Consider the following 21611-nt stretch of genomic DNA (forward strand, 5'->3'; position numbering starts at 1 on the left):
TGAGAGAAGAACTAGCTAAGGTAGACTGGGAGCTAAGACTTTATGGTGGAACAGTTGAGGAACAGTGGAGAACCTTCCAAGCGATTTTTCACAGTGCTCAGCAAAGGTTTATACCAACAAAAGGGAAGGACGGTAGAAAGAGGGAAAATCGGCCGTGGATATCTAAGGAAATAAGGGAGAGTATCAAATTGAAGGAAAAAGCATATAAAGTGGCAAAGATTGCTGGAGATTAGAGGACTGGGAAATCTTTAGGGGGCAACAGAAAGCTACTAAAAAAGCTATAAAGAAGAGTAAGATAGAGTATGAGAGTAAACTTGCTCAGAATATAAAAACAGACAGTAAAAGTTTTACAAATATATAAAACTAAAAAGAGTGGCTAAGGTAAAATATTGGTCCTTTAGAGGCATGAGAAGGGAGTTTTAATAATTGGAAAATGAGGAAATGGCTGAGGAACTGAACAGGTTTTTGGGTCGTCTTCACAGTGGAAGACACAAATACATGCAGCGACTGATAGAAATGAGGCTATGACAGGTGAGGACCTTGAGAGGATTGTTATCACTAAGGAGGTAGTGATGGCAAGCTAAATGGGCTAAAGGTAGACAAGTCTCCTGGCCCTGATGGAATGCATCCCAGAGTGCTAAAAGAGATGGCTAGGGAAATTGCAGATGCACTAGTGATAATTTACCGAAATTCACTAGACTCTGGGGTGGTCCCGGTGGATTGGAAAATTAAGCAAACGTGACACCACTTTTAAAAAAGGAGGTAGGCAGAAAGCAGGAAATTATAGGCCAGTGAGCTTAACTTCGGTAGTAGGGAAGATGCTGGAATCTATCATCAAGGAAGAAATAGCGAGGCATCTGGATAGAAATTGTCCCATTGGGCAGACGCAGCATGGGTTCATAAAGGGCAGGTCATGCCTTACTAATTTAGTGGAATTTTTTGAGGACATTACCGGTGCAGTAGATAACAGGGAGCCGATGGATGTGGTATATCTGGATTTCCAGAAAGCCTTTGACAAGGTGCCACACAAAAGGTTGCTGCATAAGATAAAGATGCATGGCATTAAGGGTAAAGTAGTAGCATGGATAGAGGATTGGTTAATTGATAGAAAGCAAAGAGTGGGGATTAATGGGTGTTTCTCTGGTTGGCAATCAGTAGCTAGTGGTATCCCTCAGGGATCCGTGTTGGGCCCACAATTGTTCACAATTTACATAGATGATTTGGAGTTGGGGACCAAGGGCAATGTGTCCAAGTTTGCAGATGATATTAAGATGAGTGGTAAAGCGAAAAGTGCAGAGGATACTGGAAGTCTGCAGAGGATTGGATAGGTTAAGTGAATGGCTAGGGTCTGGCAGATGGAATACAATGTTGACAAATGTGAGGTTATCCATTTTGGTAGGAATACAGCAAACGGGATTATATATTTAAACAATAAAATATTAAAGCATGCCGCTGTGCAGAGAGACTTGGGTGTGCTAGTGCATGAGTCACAGAAGGTTGGTTTACAGGTGCAACAGGTGATTAAGAAGGCAAATGGAATTTTGTCCTTCATTGCTAGAGGGATGGAGTTTAAGACTAGGGAGGTTATGTTGCAATTGTATAAGGTGTTAGTGAGGCCACACCTGGAGTATTGTGTTCAGTTTTGGTCTCCTTACTTGAGAAAGGACGCACTGGCACTGGAGGGTGTGCAGAGGAGATTCACTAGGTTAATCCCAGAGCTGAAGGGGTTGGATTATGAGGAGAGGTTGAGTAGACTGGGACTGTACTCGTTGGAATTTAGAAAGATGAGGGGGGATCTTATAGAACATTTAAATTATGAAGGGAATAGATAGGATAGATGCGGGCAGGTTGTTTCCACTGGCGGGTGAAAGCAGAACTAGGGGACATAGCCTCAAAATAAGGGGAAGTAGATTTAGGACTGAGTTTAGGAGGAACTTCTTCACCCAAAGGGTTGTGAATCTATGGAATTTCTTGCCCAGTGAAGCAGTTGAGGATTCCTTCATCACATGTTTTTAAGGTAAAGTTAGATAGTTTTTTGAAGAATAAAGGGATTAAGGGTTATGGTGTTCGGGCCGGAAAGTGAAGCTGAGTCCACAAAAGATCAGCCATGATCTCATTGAATGGCGGAGCAGGCTCGAGGGGCCAGATGGCCTACTCCTGCTCCTAGTTCTTATGTTCTTATGTTCTTATGTTCTATCCAGAATCATCTTTGCAATCCTTTCCTCTACATCTCTGGAACTTTTGGAGGCCTATAGAAAAGCCCTAACAGGGTGACCTCTCCTTTCCTGTTTCTTAACTCAGCCCATAGTACCTCAGTATTCGAGTCCTCATCAAATGTCCTCTCAGCCACCGTAATACTGTCCCTGACTAACAATGCTACCCCTCCTCCTCTCTTACCACCTTCCCTGAACTTACTGAAATATCTAAACCCCGGCACCTGCAACAACCATTCCTCGCCCTGCTCTATCCATGTCTCCGAAATTGCCACAACATCGAAGTCCCAGGTACTAACCCATGCCGCAAGCTCACCCACCTTATTTTGGATGCTCCTGGCATTGAAGTAGACGCACTTTAGACCACCTTCCTTCCTGCCGGTACACTCCTGCAACTTTGAAACCTTACTCATGACCTCACTACTCTCAGCTTCTTGTGTACTGGAGCTACAATTCAGGTTCCCAATCCCCTGCCTAACTAGTTTAAACCCTCCCGGTTCTCAGGTATATGCAGGTGCGGGATTTCATGTAAAAGGTTTTTCCAACTTTTCCAGTGGTTTGAGGGGGTGGAGGATATTTGTAAGCGGTGTGGGAGGGGCCCAGTCAATTACGTACCTACGTTTAGGTCCTGCCTGAAGTTGGAGACATTTTGGAGGTCGTTCTTCAGCACCATGTTGACGATCTTGCATTTGGGTTTAGAGCCCAGTCCCCTGGGGGCCATATTCGGGGTGTCTGACTTGCAGATGGGAGCAGGGGAAAATGTTTTAACCTTTGCCTTGTTGATTGCTCGCAGGTGGGCCTTGATGGGGTGGAGGTCATCTCTCCGCTTTGTGCCTCGGTGTGGCGATGGATTTAATGGAGTTCTTGTATCCTGAAAAGGTGAAATTTGCTTTGAGGGAGGTGGGTGAGGGTTCCAGAAGAGCTGGGGCTTGTTTATATTACATTTCATGGAGCTGGTTACCGTCGACTGCTTGGGAGGAGGGATGGGGGTGGATTAGGGTGTTGGGGGTGGCGAGTTTGGGATTTTGTGTTGATTTTACTTTGTAATGTTAGGTGTTTTAAATGTTAAAAGCTTGAATAAAAATACTGTTCAAAAAATGTAATCAAGAAGGCGAATGGAATACCATCCTTATGGAAAACACTTAAAACTCTCAAATCACCTACTTGCACACCTAATTAATGCATCCAGAATTCAACTCTCGTATCTCGCTGCCTCCAGCTCCTTCTTTAGAATTTAGAACAGTACAGCACAGAACAGGCCCTTCAACCCTCGATGTTGTGCCAAGCAATGACCACCCTACTCAAACCCACGTATCCACCCTATACCCGTAACCCAACAACTCCCCCTTAACCTTACTTTTTAGGACACTACGGGCAATTTAGCATGGCCAATCCACCTAACCCCGCACATCTTTGGACTGTGGGAGGAAACCGGAGCACCCGAGGAAACCACGCACACACGGGGAGGACGTGCAGACTCCGCACAGACAGTGACCCAGCCGGGAATCGAACCTGGGACCCTGGAGCTGTGAAGCATTGATGCTAACCACTATGCTACCATGCTGCCCTCTCTTGTGCCTTTACCTCTCTTTGCCTCCCTCTTTTGGACCTTCTTCATAAAATGCCAGGCAGCCCGTCCTCCCTCAATGTACCAAATCCCCTCATTTACCGAATCCCATTTACCGATTCAACACTTGGGGCGAAATTCTCCGACCCCACGCAGGGTCGGAGAATCGGCCGGCAGCGGCGTTATTCCCGCTCCCGCAGGGTTTTTAATTCTCTGACCGGCCAAAAACCGGTCATCGGGGGGGGTTGCGGCATCGGGGGGGGGGGGGGGGGGGGGGGGGTTTGCGGCATCCGGGTGGGGGGGGGGTTGCGGCATTGGGGGGGGGTTGCGTGCATCGGGGGGGGGTTTGCGGCGGGTCGTGGGTGTTGCTGCAGTCGGGGGGGGGGTTGCGGCGTCGTGTGGGGGGGGGGGGGGTTTGCGGGCAGTCGGGGGGGGTGGTTTGGGGGGCAGCGGCGTGCAGAGAGGGGGGGCGACGGATGCCCGGGGCCAACGCACCGTCGCCCCCCCCCTCTGTACACCGCTGCCCCCTACCCCAACCACCACCCCCTCACCACCCCTACCTCCCTCCAACGCCCCTACCCCCCTCCCCACCACCCCTACCCCCCTCCCCACCAGCCCTACCCCCCTCCCCACCACCCCTACCCCCCCTCCCCACCGCCCCTACCCCCCTCCCCACCACCCCTACCCCCTCCCCACCACCCCTACCCCCCTCCAACGCCGCCCCCCCATCTCTCGCAACGCCGCAACCCCCCACCCTCAACGCCGCAACCCCCCCCTCACGTCGCAACCCCCCACCCTCAATGCCGGTACCCACACCCCGTCCCCCTCCCTCTGAAGGCCGGTACCCACACCCCGTCCCCCACCCTCTGAAGGCCGGTACCCACCCCCCCCTCCCTCTGAAGGCCGGTACCCACACCCCCCCTCTCCTCCTCCCCCCCTTCCTTCCTCCTCCCCTCCTTCCTTCCTCCTCCCCTCTTCCTTCCTCCTCCCCCCTTCCTTCCTTCCCCCCCCCTCCTTCCTCCTCCCCCCCTTCCTTCCTCCTCCCCCCCTTCCTTCCTCTGTTAGTGGGGGGGGGGGGGTGCGGCGTTGGAGGGGGGTAGGGGTGGTGAAGGGGGTAGGGGTGGTGAGGGGAGGGGGTTGGGGTAGGGGCAGCTGCGTGCAGAGGGGGGGCGACGGTGTGTTGGCCCCGGGCATCCGTCGCCCCCCTCCTCTGCACGCCGCTGCCCCTACCCCAACCCCCCCCTCACCACCCCTACCCCCCTCCAACGCCGCCCCCCCCTCCAACGCCGCCCCCCCCTCTCACTCAATGCCGCAAACCCCCAACGCCGGGTCTGTCTCTCTCCTCCTCCCCCCCCCCCCCAAATGCCGGGTCTGTCTCTCTCCTCCTCCCCCCCCCCCCAAATGCCGGGTCTGTCTCTCTCCTCCTCCCCCGCCCCCCAAATGCCGGTCTGTCTCTCTCTCTCTCCCCCCCCCCCCCCCCAAATGCCGGTCTGTTTCTCTCTCTCTCTCCCCCCCCCCCCAAATGCCGGTCTCTCTCCCCCCCCCCCCCCCCCCCCCCCAAATGCCGGTCTGTCTCTCTCTCTCTCTCCTCCCCCCCCCCCCCAAATGCCGGTCTGTCTCTCTCTCTCCCCCCCCCCCCCCCCCAAATGCCGGTCTGTCTCTCTCTCTCCCCCCCCCCCCCAAATGCCGGTCTGTCTCTCTCTCTCTCTCTCTCCTCCCCCCCCCCCCCAAATGCCGGTCTGTCTCTCTCCTCCTCCCTCCCTCCCCCCCCCCAAAAATGCCGGGTCTGTCTCTCTCCTCCTCCAGCCCCCCCCCCCCCCCCCCCCCCCCCCCCCCCCCCCCCCCCAAAACGCCGGGTCTCACCACTTCCGCAGCTGGTGAAACTGACGCGTATCGCGTCAGTCAGCTGCTGGCCCCTCCGGGAACGGAGAATCGCCGCCTAAAAGAAGGCCCCCACGCCGGAGTCATCTACACCAATTTTGCTCGCCGGAAATCGGCGTTACGACGGTCTGCAGAGAATTTCGCCCTTGGTCTTGGTGCAGTCCATGTCCAGCTGCCATTTTTGTGTGCCTTACTGCCTGGGATGAGGGGATTAACCTGTGAGAAGAGATTGAGCACACAAGGCCTATCCTTCCTGGAGTTTAAAAGAATGAGAAGTGATCAAAACATTTATTAAGGGGCTTGACAGTGTAGACGCTGGGGAAAAAATTCCCCTCGCAGGGGAATCGATATACTCATAATGAAGGGCAAGCCACTTAGAACTGAGATGAGGGGAAATTTCATCACTCAAAGGGTTGCCAATCTTTGGAATTCTCTCCCTTATAGAGCTCTGGACACAGGTTTTGATCATGTTCAAGATGAAAGTCGATACATTTTTTGGTGTATTAAGGAAATTGAGGTACATGGGAATGGTGCAGAAAGTTGGAGCTGAGGTAAGAGATCAGTTCAAAGTCAGCAGGTTCAAAGGACGGAATGGTCTACTGCATTTCTATATCTTATGTTCTTAAATTCTTATATAATCACTGCACTGAATCATCAAACATCTGGAGTACATCAGTTTTAGATTACTTCATGAGACCTACACTTAAGAAAGAGAGGAAATTAGTCAGCTTGCCTGAATAAATGCCCAGTTCAGGATATTATGTGATGCTGCGCGACTTGGAGACTGTAGCCATCTAAGATGGACACCTGCAAAGGACCATGGGAACTATGGCCAAACCAGGACTCAGACAGATACACAGTCTATGTGTATCTAAAACACAGGTAACCAGACCTGACCGAAACCCCCGCTCGTTTACATTTTAATGGCCCATTTTCCCAGGACAATAGAACTCCAATCAAGCAACCGATACAGCCAGATTGATTGGCGCCACTCCCTTGCTCAGAAAGCACAACTGCCAAGGTCAATGACCACTAAGGACCCGCCCAGCTACCAAGGCACCCGGCCCTTTATTGGCCGAAATCGAAGAGAGTGATCAGAGCCCCCATCGAACTATTGGGTCGAAGGTTAACGACCGCCCCAAAATGCACAAAATCCCAGGGGGGTAAAAGAGAGCGCAGCAATATGTTCTGTCTCTCTTGGATCTGGCCTGTGCCACCCAATTGCAGCAGGAACAGCCAGCTAAGTTCAAGACCAACGGTCGCTACCTGACGGATGAACCCAGCAGAGACAGAGCCACTTTCTTCGAACCAGCCAAGTGAAATCCAGATAAAGGCCTTTAGCCATTTACACAGTGCCGGTCACCCTGAAGTTAAGTATAGGTTATTGTAGCTGATAAGTGTAGTTTAACTCGTAGCAGATATTGTGTTTGCATGTTGAGATAACTCTTGTGTATGGAAATAAACCATATTTTGAACTAACTAACTGATTGTGTGGTCATTTGATATAAGGGAAAGGCTTGTAGTTCACCGAGATAAATAAATAGAGCAACAAGACCATTTAGAAGTGATATTACTCGGCAGGGTCGAATAGAATGCAGATATTGCAAAGGGTCAAATTCAGCCTGAGACTGTTGCCAAGGGAGTCAGTGGTAAGGGAGCAGAGATTATGGCAGGGATCGGAGGAGACAATGCCTTGAGCCCTCCTGGTGTTTAATTGCAGGAAATTATGGCTGACCCAGCACAAAGTCAGACAAGCATATTTACAACACTGAGTCAATGGAACGGTTGAGAGTGATGGTGGTAAAGACAGAGCTGGGTTTTCTCAGCATGTATAGGAAGCCTGACATTTGTGCTGCTGAAAAGTAGCTTAAAGGTAAGAAATAGTAGGGAGGAGAAGGAGTGGCAGCGGTTAAGGCAGATGCTCGGGGAATTCCACAGGTAACATTGCAGGAACGGAAAGGGAATCTGTTGCATGCAGTGTGGCTGAGATTTGGATCAGTCAGAGTCTACCCAGGCAAGGATAGTCCCACTCTGAAGGGCTACAGAGCAGATGAAGAAGTATAATGTGGACAATGGAAAAGACTGCAGAGAGATTGAGAAAGTTGAGGAGGGATCGTGCACCGCAGTCAGAGACATTGTGACATTGATTAGGTACTATAGCAGCGGTCCATTCTAAAGATTCAAAAATGGAGTTGCAGCAAGGATGGGCACAGTCTTGGGAGGTGCCAACTTGTTGAAAGGCTTTTGAAAGAAAAAGGTGATTGGAGACAGGGAGGTAGCTTAATTGGCAGAAGGATAGAAGGTGGATTTTTTTGGAGTAGAGGTTGATTAGGTCAAAACTTGAAAGGAAGCAGGGGCTGCATCTATGAAGAAGGAATTATTTACAATATAAGTTAGCATGAGGACCAGGAAGTGAAGTTGGATGGTCAGTAGTTTTGTGGGAATAGGGCTGAGAGAGCAGAATTGCTTCAAGGTGAGAACAATGGAACACAATGATATTGTGTTTTACTGAATGCTGCATTGAATTGTTCAGGCAAAGAGATGGTGGCACTAATTCACCATCCAGACTGCCTGTTTTTTGAAGATTTTTCCATTTAAACCTTGTTACTCTTGATTTTAAAGTATATTAAACAATCAACAAAAATTCTTATTTTTGTCACATACAAAATTCAGAAAACAATTGCACATTCAAGCACAAAATTAGAAAGTTTTATTTGCTGTTCATAGTATCAGAAATTGTCCATATTTATTTTGTAAAGTTTTAAAGATCAGCATTACCTTCAAAACAAGAGTTGTATCTTTTATCCCAAAGGAGTTCAAGAGAACCTGTTATTTAAAAGCAGAAACGGATACAATTGGTAATTTCAGCTCAAAGTAAATGTTCATACGTTCTCAAATACACCGAGGAGTAAACATGATAGCCCCCAAAATCGACTGCAGGGATTGGGCTGTAAGATTATTCCCCACCCATTCAATGTTTGCAGGCAGGACCAACTTTATGCTATCTGCTCATTAAATGAGTGCAGCGTGTGCCACTGAGTACCAGCAAGGGCCCAAAATTGTGTGAAGCTTCAACAGGTAAAGCTAACATCCACTACATAAAACCATGTGCACCTCTTACATGGGAGCTATTGAGCCTGGAGCAGCTCCTGGAAGTCATCCTACAACTGATTCCATTCTGAGAGAAGTATGGCACAGCATGGTGGAAAGTGGATTCCACAGTTTTTAGAAGATGCACTGGAAGACTTGGTGGAAGAGGGAGTAAAGAGGAGAGATGTCCTCTATCTTTAGTCAGAGGGAAAGCGGTGCAAGGAGGCAGTGGGATCAGCCAGGATGAGAGTGGCTGTGAAGGTCAATGCTAGGAGTCAAGCCCCAAGGACCTGGATACTGTGCTGCAGGGGATTCAGTGATGCCACATGAGTGGCCAAAGTCAGTGAATGTATCTGTGAATGCTATACCCTTCGAACTGCACCCTTAGCCTCTATCACTACTCAATGTAAACAGTCACATCACTCATCATTAACAATCTCGATCAACCAGGACTAATACCTGATAGTCATGTACTTCAGCACACTCTCACACCCACTTCTCACAAGTTACACAGACTTATTAACCATTCAACCATGACAGCCACATCAGCTAAACGTATTGCATGACACTCACTGACACATCCCTCTCTTTTGCAGGAGCAGACACCAGAAACAGCAGAAACAAACCAGTGGGTCTGCATATTCTGCCCCCCAAGGAGGTAACACTGCTGCCCATTTTTGGAAAGGCCATTGCTGAGACCATGGCCTGCAGAGACATTGAAACCAGAGAGAAGGCGCTGTCAGCGCACCTAATGTTTCTCCTCACATCCCTTCATTAGACACTGGACGGGATTTTCTGGGCTTTCCCTCCAGCAGGACCTTCTGGTCCTCCTTATGTTCCCACACTCTCAGCACAGACAGCGAAGAAGTGCAAGCTGGTCTGGAAAAAGGAAAGGCCGAAAGAAAATGATGATTAGGACACAGCATCGTCACTTGATTTCACACTCATAGCCATGAGCTTAGACACTGGTGCTGCACGTTATCCAGAGGGCTTGGTCCGGGAGGAGGAGCGAGGACCGCTTTGGAGGAGGAAGTAGACACCACGTCTTTGTGAACAAGGCTGTGCTTGATTCAGATTAAGGTGATGTTTAGAGCGCACCTGACCACAGCTAGAATGAGTTGCTTCTTTGCAGGGTTTGAAGACAGGTGCCAGCACTGTGTGATGGGGCCAGCTAACCACACGCACATGTTTTGGTCCTGTCCCAAACTTCTGGGATCTCCTTTTTCAATACCATGTTGGCAATCCTGAACATCGAGTTGGAATTCTGTCCCTTAGTAGCTATATTTGGGGTATTGGACTAGCCAGAACTGTGGACAGGTGCAGGGACAGATGTCTTCATCTTCACCTCGCTGATTGCTCCGAGGTGAGTCCTGCTGGTGATGGTGGTTGGCAACTTCACCCTGTGCCTCGGTTGGCTAGGTGACCCAATGGAGTTTCTACATCTAGAGAAGGTTAAATACACCGTGAGGGGGCCAATTGAAGGGTTCAACTGGAGATGGTGACCATTTATCATCTACTTCAAGGAGTTAGTCACTATTAGCTGCCGGGAGTTGTGGAACAGGGAGACCCCCATGAGTGCCATCCCGTCTGATCCCTGTTTATGGAGACCAGTGCTGAACAGTGAACCGAGGCGAAGGAGATGGATCATACGCCTCGCGTACCTCGGGAATCTGCACATTAAAGTGAGTCTAGCTGTCTCGCTTTATATGTAGATTTCCTAAAAAAGTGATCTGGCCCACAATGGGCGGGATTTACATCACAGCGTTAGATCTCGTGAGGTATTGTGCACTGGGTAGATACCAGGAGCGGAGTGTCCGGGCTTCTATCGGCTATATTGTGCTGCGTGAGCTGCTTTTCAGACACAAGGTGGCCATAAAATCGCATCTGTGACTCAATCGCAGAAGTGTTGAACATTTGTTTTACAAGTTTGTCACTGTCATTTATAATTTAAAATTTATTTGTCAATATTCCCAATTCAGTGTTGCCATATTGGACTGGATTTAAAGCTGCGTGCTGTGACAGGAAACATGGCGGCCAGGCTCACTTCATCACAATAGAGACCCTGCATCAGCCTCCTGCATGGCAAAACCTCTCCTGATTCAGTCGGAAGGTGCAAAGAGCTGACTTGGGATTTGCAGTCAACAGCAGTGGGATGGCAGTTAGGCTCCTTAATGAGACAATTAGTGAGCCAAAAGAAAGGGTAAATTTTGAACAGGCTCGAGGGACGAAATGGCCTACTCCTGTTTCTGTCTTCCTATGTTCCTAAACAGACTAATCATGAGGACATCCGAAACACACAATTCCCACAATGAATGGACTGACAATATAATAAATATTATTTTCCTGCATTAATTTCTTTGCTCCTTTTCTCCCAGTGAGTGGGACAATTAGGACTATGAACATTGGAAGCTACAGATCTTACTTCCCCCACCGAGCATACTGTTGACCATTGTCTCCAACTGCCCACCAAGGCTTTTGGATTGTCTCCTACCAAACCTTTCAACACCCTCCTCTCACCCTTTCAAGAACAAGAACAAAGAAAATTACAGCACAGGAACAGGCCCTTCGGCCCTCCCAGCCTGAGCCAATCCAGATCCTTTATCTAAACCTGTCTCCTATTTTCCAAGGTCTACTTCCCTCTGTTGCCGCCCGTTCATATATCTGTCCAGATGCATCTTAAATGACGCTATTGTGCCCGCCTCTACCACCTCCGCTGGCAACGCGTTCCAGGCACCCACCACCCTCTGCGTAAAAAACTTTCCGCGCACATCTCCCTTAAACTTTCCCCCTCTCACTTTGAAATCGTGACCCCTTGTAATTGACACCCCCATTCTTGGAAAAAGCTTGTTGCTATCCACCCTGTCCATACCTCTCATAATTTTGTAGACCTCAATCAGGTCCGCCCTCAACCTCCGTCTTTCCAACGAAAACAATCCTAATCTATAAACCTTTCTTCATAGCTAGTACCCTCCATACCAGGCAACATCCTGGTGAGCCTCCTCTGCACCCTCTCTAAAGCATCCACATCCTTCTGGTAACGTGGCGACCAGAACTGCACACAGTATTCCAAATGTGGCCTAACCAAAGTCCTATACAACTGTAACATGACCTGCCGACTCTTGTACTCAATACCCCGTCCGATGAAGGCAAGCATGCTGTATGCCTTCTTGACCTCTTTATCAAAGTGCGTTGCCACCTTCAGGGTACAATGGACCTGAACTCCCAGATCTCTCTGTACATCAATTTTCCCCAGGACTCTTCCATTGACCATATAGTCCGCTCTTGAATTTGATCTTCCAAAATGCATCACCTCGCATTTGCCTGGATTGAACTCCACCTGCCATTTCTCTGCCAACTCTCCAATCTATCTATATTTTGCTGTATTCTCTGACAGTCCTCCTTGCTATCTGCAACTCCACCAATCTTAGTATCAACTGCAAACTTGCTAATCAGACCACCTATATCTTCCTCCAGGTCATTTATGTATATCACAAACAACAGTGGTCCGAGCACGGATCCCTGTGGAACACCACTAGTCACCCTTCTCCATTTTGAGACACTCCCTTCCACCACTACTCTCTGTCTCCTGTTGCTCAGGCAGTTCTTTATCCATCTAGCTAGTACACCCTGAACCCCATACGACTTCACTTTTTCCATCAACCTGCCATGGGAAACTTTATCAAACGCCTTACTAAAGTCCATGTATATGACATCTACAGCCCTTCCCTCATCAATTAACTTTGTCACTTCCTCAAATAATTCTATTAGGTTTGTAAGACATGACCTTCCCTGCACAAAACCATGCTGCCTATCACTGATAAGTCTATTTTCTTCCAGATGTGAATAGATCCTATCCCTTAGTATCTACTCCAACAGTTTGCCTACCACTGACGTCAAGCTCACAGGTCTATAATTCCCTGGATTATCCCTGCTTCCCTTCTTAAACAAAGGGACAACATTAGCAATTCTCCAGTCCTACGGGACCTCACCCGTGCTCAAGGATGCTGCAAAGATATCTGTTAAGGCCCCAGCTATTTCGACCCTCGCTTCCCTTAGTAACCTGGGATAGATCCCATCCGGTCCTGGGGACTTGTCCACCTTAATGTCTTTTAGAATACCCAAAACTTCCCCCTTCCTTATGCCGACTTGACCTAGAGTATTTAAACATCCATCCCTAGCCTCAACCTCCGTCCTGTCCCTCTCCTTGGTGAATACCGATGCAAAGTACTCATTAAGAATCTCACCCATTTCCTCTGACTCCATGCATAAATTCCCTCTTTTGTCTTTGAGTGGGCCAATCCTTTCTCTAGTTACCCTCTTGCTCCTTATATACGAATAAAAGGCTTTGGGATTTTCCTTAACCCTGTTAGCCAAAGATATTTCATGACCCCTTTTAGCCCTCTTTATTGCACATTTGAGATTTGTCCTACTTTCCCAATATTCCTTGAAAGCTTCATCAGTTTTGAGTTGCTTCGATCTTGTGTATGCTTCCTTTTTCATTTTAGCTAGTCTCACAATTCCACCCGTCGTCCATGGTTCCCTAATCTTGCCATTTCTATCCCTCATTTTCACAGGGACATGTCTGTCCTGCACTCTAATCAACCTTTCCTTAAAAGACTCCCACATTTCAAATGTGGATTTACCCTTAAACAGCTGCTCCCAATCCACATTCCCTAGCTCCTGCCTAATTTTGTTATACTCTGCCTTTTCCCAATTTAGCACTCTTCCTTTAGGACCACTCTCGGCCTTGTCCATGAGTATTCTAAAACTTACGGAATTGTGATCGCTATTCCCAAAGTAATCACCGACTGAAACTTCAACCACTTGGCCGGGATCATTCCCCAATACCAGGTCCAGTATGGCCCCTTCCCGAGTTGGACTATTTACATACTGCTCTAAAAAACTCTCCCACAAGCATTGGAAACCTGTCATGGGACCATCTGTGAGCCTGAAGGCTGGTGACACAAATTTACAAACATACTAACTGGCTGCCTCTGCATTTATAATCCAATTAAAGAGGCCAGACAAAACAGAAACATCTGAGGGTCTGCAGGAATGTTGTCCGGCAGCACCTAGGGCTGAGATAGTTGTTGCTGAAGATGAGGAAATCCAAGGAAGTACATCAAAATAGAGGTGCTCGTGAAGGCACCAAAGTCAGTTTAGAAAAAGAAGTCCCTGAACTGTGTGGAACCTTAGGTGAGATCCTAAGTAACAATGTCTCCGGCCCCAATTGAACCTCCTTGAACCATGTATATCCCTGAAACTGGCACTTCAATCAACGTAAAATGGCTCTCTCAGCTCTCGTGTCCAAACTGTGATCTGGTTCCTGACACAGTGGGAACGTTGTGTAATGCCAGGAAACTTCCACTAATGTCAGTAAATGACCCTTGACTAAAATATTAATACATCAATTGCAAGCTTTGAGGGAATGCTGGAGACAGAGATTGATTGCCTCCCCCTCCTTTTGTCAAGTGAGTTCCAATTCCAGGAGTAGACCATCTCCGGGAAAGTCACCCAAAGGAAGGACCAACCTCCCCCGACCATCATTAACCCAACCCCCACCCATAAATCAACATCAATTTACTTACCTTCTAACTTATTATTCGTCCAGGCAAGAGCCACATCTTCCCAAACTGTGATAAAGAGCTTACTATGTGGAAAGCAGATCCTTGCTCCCTTTATAACAATGTACTAATTGCCCCAAGAAGATTTAATCAAATTATGTAATTTACAGAATCAAGGAATTCCTGCAGTGCAGAAGAAGGCCATTCGGCCCATCATGTCTGCACCAACTCTCTGAAAGAGTCCCCACCCAGTCCCACTCCCTCGCCCTATCCCCGCAACTCCATAACCTCATCTAACCTGCACATATTTGGATACTAAGGGGCAAATTTTAGCATGGCTAATCCACCTAACCTGCATATCTTTGGACTGTGGGAGGAAACCAGAGTACCCAGAGGAAACCCATACAGACATGGGTAGCAAGTGCAAACTCCACACAGAGCCATCCAAGGCAGGAATTGAACCTGGGTCCTTCGAGCTGTGAAGCAGCTGTGCTAACCACTGTGCCACTGTGGGTTTAAAAGAGGTAGCTGCAGAGACAACAGATCTACTATGTCTATTATGTACGTACTGTGTAGGTTCCCTCGGCCACAGAAAAATACTTTTCACTGTACTTCGGTACATGTGACAATAAATAAAATAAAATAAAATCCAAATCAAAATTTAATCAAATTAACTGATTTTAAACTTCCATAATTCCCTAAGATTCAAGGATCAGGAGATAGCAAACATTATCCGTTATTTGAGAAAGGAGAAATAGAGAACTGGGGAATAGGACAGTTAGCCAACATCAGTTGTAGGCAAAATGTTAGAATTTATTATTGGAGATGTGCTGACACAGCACATAAAAAATCATGATATGATTGAGCAATATCAACCTGGATTTATGAAAGAGAAGTCCTGTTTGTTAGATCTGTTTTTGAAAAGGGGAAAAAGGATCCTTAAATTCACAGAATGTGACATTTTTAAAAACAACTAAATTAACACAACAGGAAAAATGTACGCCATCTGCAAATTTATTTCAAACAGAACAAACTATGCTTGAGCGAATGTTCCTAAGTACCTGCTTAGTAGCTGTTGTGTCGAGTCCACGTGCAATGCAGACATCTTTCACAATAGGAACTTCTTCATCTAAAAATATGTGAACATAGATGGTGATATAGAATAATAGTTCATAATTCGACTCAACATATATAACTCTTTTCGACATGAAAATGAATGAAAATGAAAATCACTTATTGTCACAAGTAGGCTTCAAATGAAGTTACTGTGAAAATGACCTACATTTTTAAAAAATGTGTGAATCCAATGGCACATGAAAGCAAATGCAGGGCAAAAACATTTGCACTCATCATGGAGGGTTTGGTGATGGGGGTGCATTTGATTGGGCAGAAAGGTAGTGGTTGGGGACCCTGCCACCCTCCCACCTCCACCACGTATACCTGCATATGGCAGTGGGAGGGGGGGGGGGGGGGTGGAGATTGCGGTGGGAGTCACTTGTTCAAAAGCTCTCAGTGCCTAATTGAGGGACCCGATGTCGGCAAGGTGGTTGGCCGAGCATTGAGAGCCACCCCTTACTCTTGCTGCCGAACCCACTCTCCCCCTTCCCCTGGTCCCCACTCTGCAAACCCCCCTTCCCCACATCACTCATGTGTGCCTGCATGCCTCCTCAATCTGAGGCTTCAGGTAGATGCAGTACTAGAAACAGCCACTGCTTCCCCAAAGGCGCTGCTGAGTATCGAAGAGCTGCTTGCCTCTGAACTACCATAATGGGTGAAGCCCATTCACTGCTCCTTGCCTTCCTAATTGCCTATTTGTTCCAATCTATCCAGCTCTTTTCTTATTACTTCTAACTGTGTAGAAGGTACTGGCCTAGCCTTGCAAAACATCGACAGTACATTGTCCTTTATCTTTCCTTCATCCTTGTGATGTCTAATTTGATCATCTGGCTCTCCTTTCAGAAACGCATGGGACTCCCAAAACGGCTTTTACACTGGCGGGATTTCCCCAATTGATTGTGTCGCCCCTCTCCCCCCCCCCCCCCCCCCCCCACCGCCCCAGAAGTAGGCTGCTCATGACTGCCGGGGTCGGGAGAAGACTGGAGGGGGACCACCAGGCCTGCAGCCCCTCACCACAGCAGAGCAGAGGGCACTGGACATGGTCGGCGGACCCAAAGATAGGATATTTGCCAGGGTGGAGGACGGCATCGGGGAAAGAAGTGAGACCCCACTGAGTTTCGGTTCCCCATGGTGTGTGTTGTGTGTAAACCCCCCCCCCCCCCACACGATCCTCACACCCGCACCACTCTCACACCATCCCCACAGCCATACCACTCCCACCCCCCCACCCCACACCACTCCCACCCCCCCACACCACTCCCATGCCCCAGCTCCACTGCCTCCATCACCCCTACACCCCCTTCCCATGCCCCCCCCCCCCCTCGGCCCGTGATAAATTCAAGCACCTTGTCTTGTGTCTTACAGGAACTGCTGGTGATGGGGTGGGCCCTTCTGGAGTCCCCCGACCCCAGCCACAGCCAGAACCCCAGGTGCCAATCAGCAACAAGGACGACACCGGCACAGACGGCAGCCCTCAATCCGAATCACAGGACACCCCGGAGCTCGAGACTGTGGATGACACTGATTTGCCATCACAGCTGTCCCCAACACCCTCCATTATCCCAGAGACACTCACCTCGGTTGGGTACTTTATCAAAGAGGCCCCTGGGGCACTATCTGGTGCGCACCACACACATGCTCCGGTACAGCAGGTGGCGATAGCAACTCCCAAGGGGTGGGCAATCAGAGGGTGAGCCGACCCCAGGGATCAGTTGCTGTCCAGATGGGTTTTGGAGTTCTGGAACGGACGGTCCCATCAATAGTGGAGATGCAGTCGCAGAGCCAGGGACTACATGACGGGTTGTCAGTGAGCATCCAACACCTGCAGGTGCAGTTGGAGGACTCCAACCGCATACAAGAGGAGGAGGTGGTGCAGATCGTGCATGTCACCCAGGCCAACGCTGCACAAGTGGCGTCCATACTGGATGCCTTGCGTGTAGGTTTCGGCCATGGATCTACATGTCCAAGGCTTGGGGCACTCTCTGCAGGCAGTGGCCAAGGCCCAGGATAGGGCTGCCATCTCACAGGCATCCATGTGCCAGGCCACCTGAGCGTGGCCCAGTCACAGTGAGCCATGGCTCAGAGCGTCAGCGACATTGCCTAGGCACTGACCGACATGGCATAGACAGAGGGAGATGGCCCAGTCCCAGAGGGAGATGGAGCAGTAACTGACTGATGTGGCACAGACCCAGAAGGTGGTGGCACAGTCACAGCGTGATGTGGTACAGTCCCAAACGGAGGTGGTCCACCCCCTCTGCTCCATGGCTGTGAGCATGGAGACCCTGGTCTAGTTGGCATTGGGCCTCCAGGACTGGTAAGTCACATGGCAGGAGAACCTCAGGGCCTAGCTCCCATGGAGTAGCCCGAGGGCCATCGGGCACCCCGAGGGAGGAGGTGATGGGGCCTGTACCGGTGACTCCCACAGGGGAGGTGCCGGAACATTAGATAACACCCTCGAGACCAGGCAACATCCTGATAAACCTTATTTGCACTCTCTCCAAAGCTTCCACATCCTTCTGATAATGTGGTGGCCAGAACTGTACGTAATACTCCAAATACGACCTAACCAAGTTTTTATACGCTGCAACATGATTTCCCAACTCTTGTACTCAATGCCGTGGCTGATGAAGACAAGCATGCCATATGCCTTCTTAATCACCGTGGCTACTTGTGTTGGCACTTTTAGCAGACTGTGGACCTGCACCCACAGATCCCTCTGTATGTTAACGTTGCTAAGGGTTCTGCCATTTACAGTATAATTCAGACCTAGATTTAATCCTCCAAAATGCATCACCTCGCATTTGTTCGGATTAAATTCCATCTGCCATTTCTGTGCCCAAGTCTCCAATCTGTGTATATCCTGTTGTAAGCTCTGACAATCTTCGGCACTATCACATCTTGGCCAATCTTCGTGTCATCCGCAAACTTGCTAATCAGACTACCCACATTTTCCTCCAGATCATTTATGTATATTACAAACAACAAGGTCCCAGCAATGATCCCTGTGGAACACCACTAGCTACAGAATTCCATTCTGAAAATCACCCTTCCACCGCTACTTTCTGTCTTCTATAACCGAGTCAGTTCTGTATTCGTATAGCCAGCCCACCCCGAATCCCATGTGATTTTAGTTTTTGTACCAGTCTGTCATGTGGGACCTTGTCAAATGCCTTATGAAAGCCCATATAAACTACATCCACAACCCTTCCCTCGTCAATTTTCTTTGTCACCTCTTCAGAAAACTCAATTAAGTTGGTGAGACATGACCTTACCCATACAAAACCATGCTGCCTGTCACTAACTAGTCCAATTTTCTCCAAATGTGCATATATCCTGTCCCTCAGTATCTTTTCCAAAGGTTTCCCCATCACTGATATCAGGCTCAGCATAATGGAACTGAGCACCACAACATTACAACCATCCGCCCTCACAGCCTGATTCCCACACCATTACCTCCCAACCTGCCCAGAATACACTCTCAAACCGACTCCCTGTCCCACCATCACCCCCTCCCGGCCTGACCCATTTGCTCACTCTCACCCCACCCACTCATTCACCCATGCCTCCCTACCCACTCACCCACTCCATCCATCCACTCACCCACCACTTAATCTCCCACCCACTCGCCCCACCCACTCACTCCATCCATCCACTCGTTCACTCTGTCCATCCATCCGCTCATTCCATCCACTCACTTACCGCTCAGTCACCCACCCACTCAATCTATCCACCCACCCACTCTCCCCACCCATTCATTCCATCCATCCACTCCATCTATCCACTAACTCATTCACTCCATCTATCCACTCACTCCATCCATTTGCTCACTCCATCCATCTATCCATTCACTCCATCCATCCTCTCACTGCATCTATTCACTTGCTCACTGCATCCATTCACTCACTCCATCTATCCACTCACTCCATCCATCTACTTGCTCATTCCATCCATTCCCTCGCACTCCATCCATCCACTCACCCACCCACTCGCCCCACCCATTCACTCCATCCATCCACCTATCCATCCATCCATCGACTCACTGACCCACCCACTCATTCCATCCACTCACTCACTCCATCCAGCCACTCACTCCATCCATCCACTCACCCCAAGCTCCCTACCCAAAATAGTCGGGGTGCTGGAACCTTCTCGGGCACCGACATTGCGCACAGCATTAATGCTGCCTGGAAGATTGGGCCAATGTCTCTCTTCAGTAATTGTAGTGAGGCACCTCAAGAGTGCCACATATTGTCAAGAAACCCATTTGTTTTGGACTTCATCTAACGTCAACTTTGAACTGTTATGTAATGTACATTTATACATCTTCTGAATAAAATATAGTTTGGAGGAAAAGTGTACCTAGATTGTATTTTTTAGACTCAGATAACTTTCTGTTGCTGTTTATTTGAAACAAATACAGGAGGATCTTTGCGCCACTCGAATGGGCAGCCGAACAGCCGATGATATGTTGAAGCTGACGGAGGAAGGAAACGTCTCGGGCAGCAACTTTTAAAATCTCCACGCTTCAGAGTACATCCCGCCCTCGCCTGAATTGCTGTGACATTTGGTGCATTCATCACCCCGCCCCGCAACTGTGGGTCAGTTGACTTTATAAATATATACACAAACACAGATTACGTAAATCTTAGTCACCCACTCGAGGGCATTTCCTCCTCCGCCCGCTCTGTCAAGCAAAATAATAGCAAAATAAAGCCGGATTTGGCCGTAAGCCCAGGTCAGCTGGTGTCCCTACCCTACCGTTCAAATCCAGTCTTCTCAAAGCGATCCAGATGTCGATGTGACTTGTTTTGGGAGTTGGAGCGGCCATCACCCTGCCTGGCAGTTGTGTCTGTCAGTGCACAGTGTGTGTGTCACACTGCTCTCTCCAATGAGAAACCACATCCCGGCTCGCCACAAAACCATGGAAACTGCTCCTGCTCTCTCCCAGACATCATCACCTGGAGCTGGGCGAAGGTGGCTGTGGAGTGGAGAAGGATATGCTCGGGAAAGATTAGAACAATCCAATGGAAAGATACCAATGCAGACACAACATGAAATAATAATCATTTGCAATAAAAACTACTTAAGATGGGGGGTGAACTAATATCCAACAAACATGTTGTTCTGGACGGTATTTAATCAGTTATTTTTCTTTTGGTTGGTAGTATTTATACCATTTTTTAAAAAAATACTGATTGGTCTGAAAATGGATCTGTGGTCAAAAGGGTATAAAGTAAGGTTAGGTTGTTTTGGGGAAGCCAACTGCGTGCTTCTTCCCATTGGTCAAGAATGTTAAATATTTGGTTAGTTGTGCCGATACAGGTGCTGAATGTTGCAAAGGTTGCCTGCAGAGGACAGCATTTGTGTCAGGACACTTGCTGGGGGAAGTTTTCTGAAGACCGTTATAGGTTAGTAGTTGAGCATTTGCTAAAAAGGGTTAATATTTCTGTTGCTGATCGATGCCCACTCAAAGTGGATGGATGGATACTGGATGCCTTCCACCACTTCACGAGCCACCATAGAGACGTTACGCCAATCATTCAGCATTTCACGATTTTCCAGAGGTGCAGGTCACCGATGATACCCCTTTCACAAATGAGGAATTTCAGCGTTTTCTGCAGACCAATGGGGTGAAGCATATTTGAAGCTCCCCGTATCACCCTTCTTCGAACTGTTGGGCTGAGAGGACAGTGCAACTGACACGTTTTTAATTGAATTATTGCATCACACAGCATGTTACACCTGAGATAGCATCGGCGACATTTTCCAACCTTGGTGGGAAGGTGAAGGAGAAACAAGATGCCCAGAAGAGGTATCATGACCACCGGAAGCAGGACAGAGGGTTCAAGCTGGGGGGCACAGTATACGTCTGGAATATTAGGGAGGGACCACAGTGGAGAAGACAGGATCACAAAGTGCATTGGGAACAGCTGCTTGACTGTGACTATGCGGCAGCCAACCAATGAAATATGTAGAGCTGTGGGGTCCAGCCAATTACACGATACGGGCAGGCAGGCAGTTGCCAATCAGTTGTGGGAGGGAAAGGTCCGTTGGTCGTTTTTAAGTGGCACCCAGACATAAACTCAGTACCTATAACAGCATTGGTGTGGCACGGAGCCCCATAAGTTTCAGCCTGACTTCAGCCTTCAGCTGGCAAATGTCTCAGGCCAGGTGCTTCTC

General features: G+C 48.6%; 1 protein-coding gene across 7 annotated transcripts in view; it reads right to left on the reverse strand.

Moving 5' to 3' along the window:
* Window positions 1-20364, reverse strand: part of si:zfos-1056e6.1 (uncharacterized protein LOC107988029 homolog) — a 102840-nt gene extending 82476 nt beyond the window's left edge. For 5 of the 7 annotated variants that reach the window (XR_005462013.1, XM_038808570.1, XM_038808579.1 and 2 more), the window contains exons 1-3: window positions 20190-20364; window positions 15377-15444; window positions 8440-8487 (exon numbers count right to left, since the gene is read on the reverse strand). Coding sequence is in view for 6 of the 7 variants with exons in the window: in XM_038808570.1 (XP_038664498.1) it covers window positions 8440-8487; window positions 15377-15444; window positions 20190-20259 (186 nt within the window). In the remaining variant the exon portion in view is untranslated. The remainder of the gene's footprint in view (window positions 1-8439; window positions 8488-15376; window positions 15445-20189) is intronic. The other 2 variants (XM_038808596.1, XM_038808560.1) reach the window with 1 other exon arrangement.
* Window positions 20365-21611: the final 1247 nt, after the last annotated feature.

This window comes from Scyliorhinus canicula, chromosome 1 (genome assembly GCF_902713615.1).
Source record: "Scyliorhinus canicula chromosome 1, sScyCan1.1, whole genome shotgun sequence".
NCBI classification, from domain to species: domain Eukaryota; kingdom Metazoa; phylum Chordata; class Chondrichthyes; order Carcharhiniformes; family Scyliorhinidae; genus Scyliorhinus; species Scyliorhinus canicula.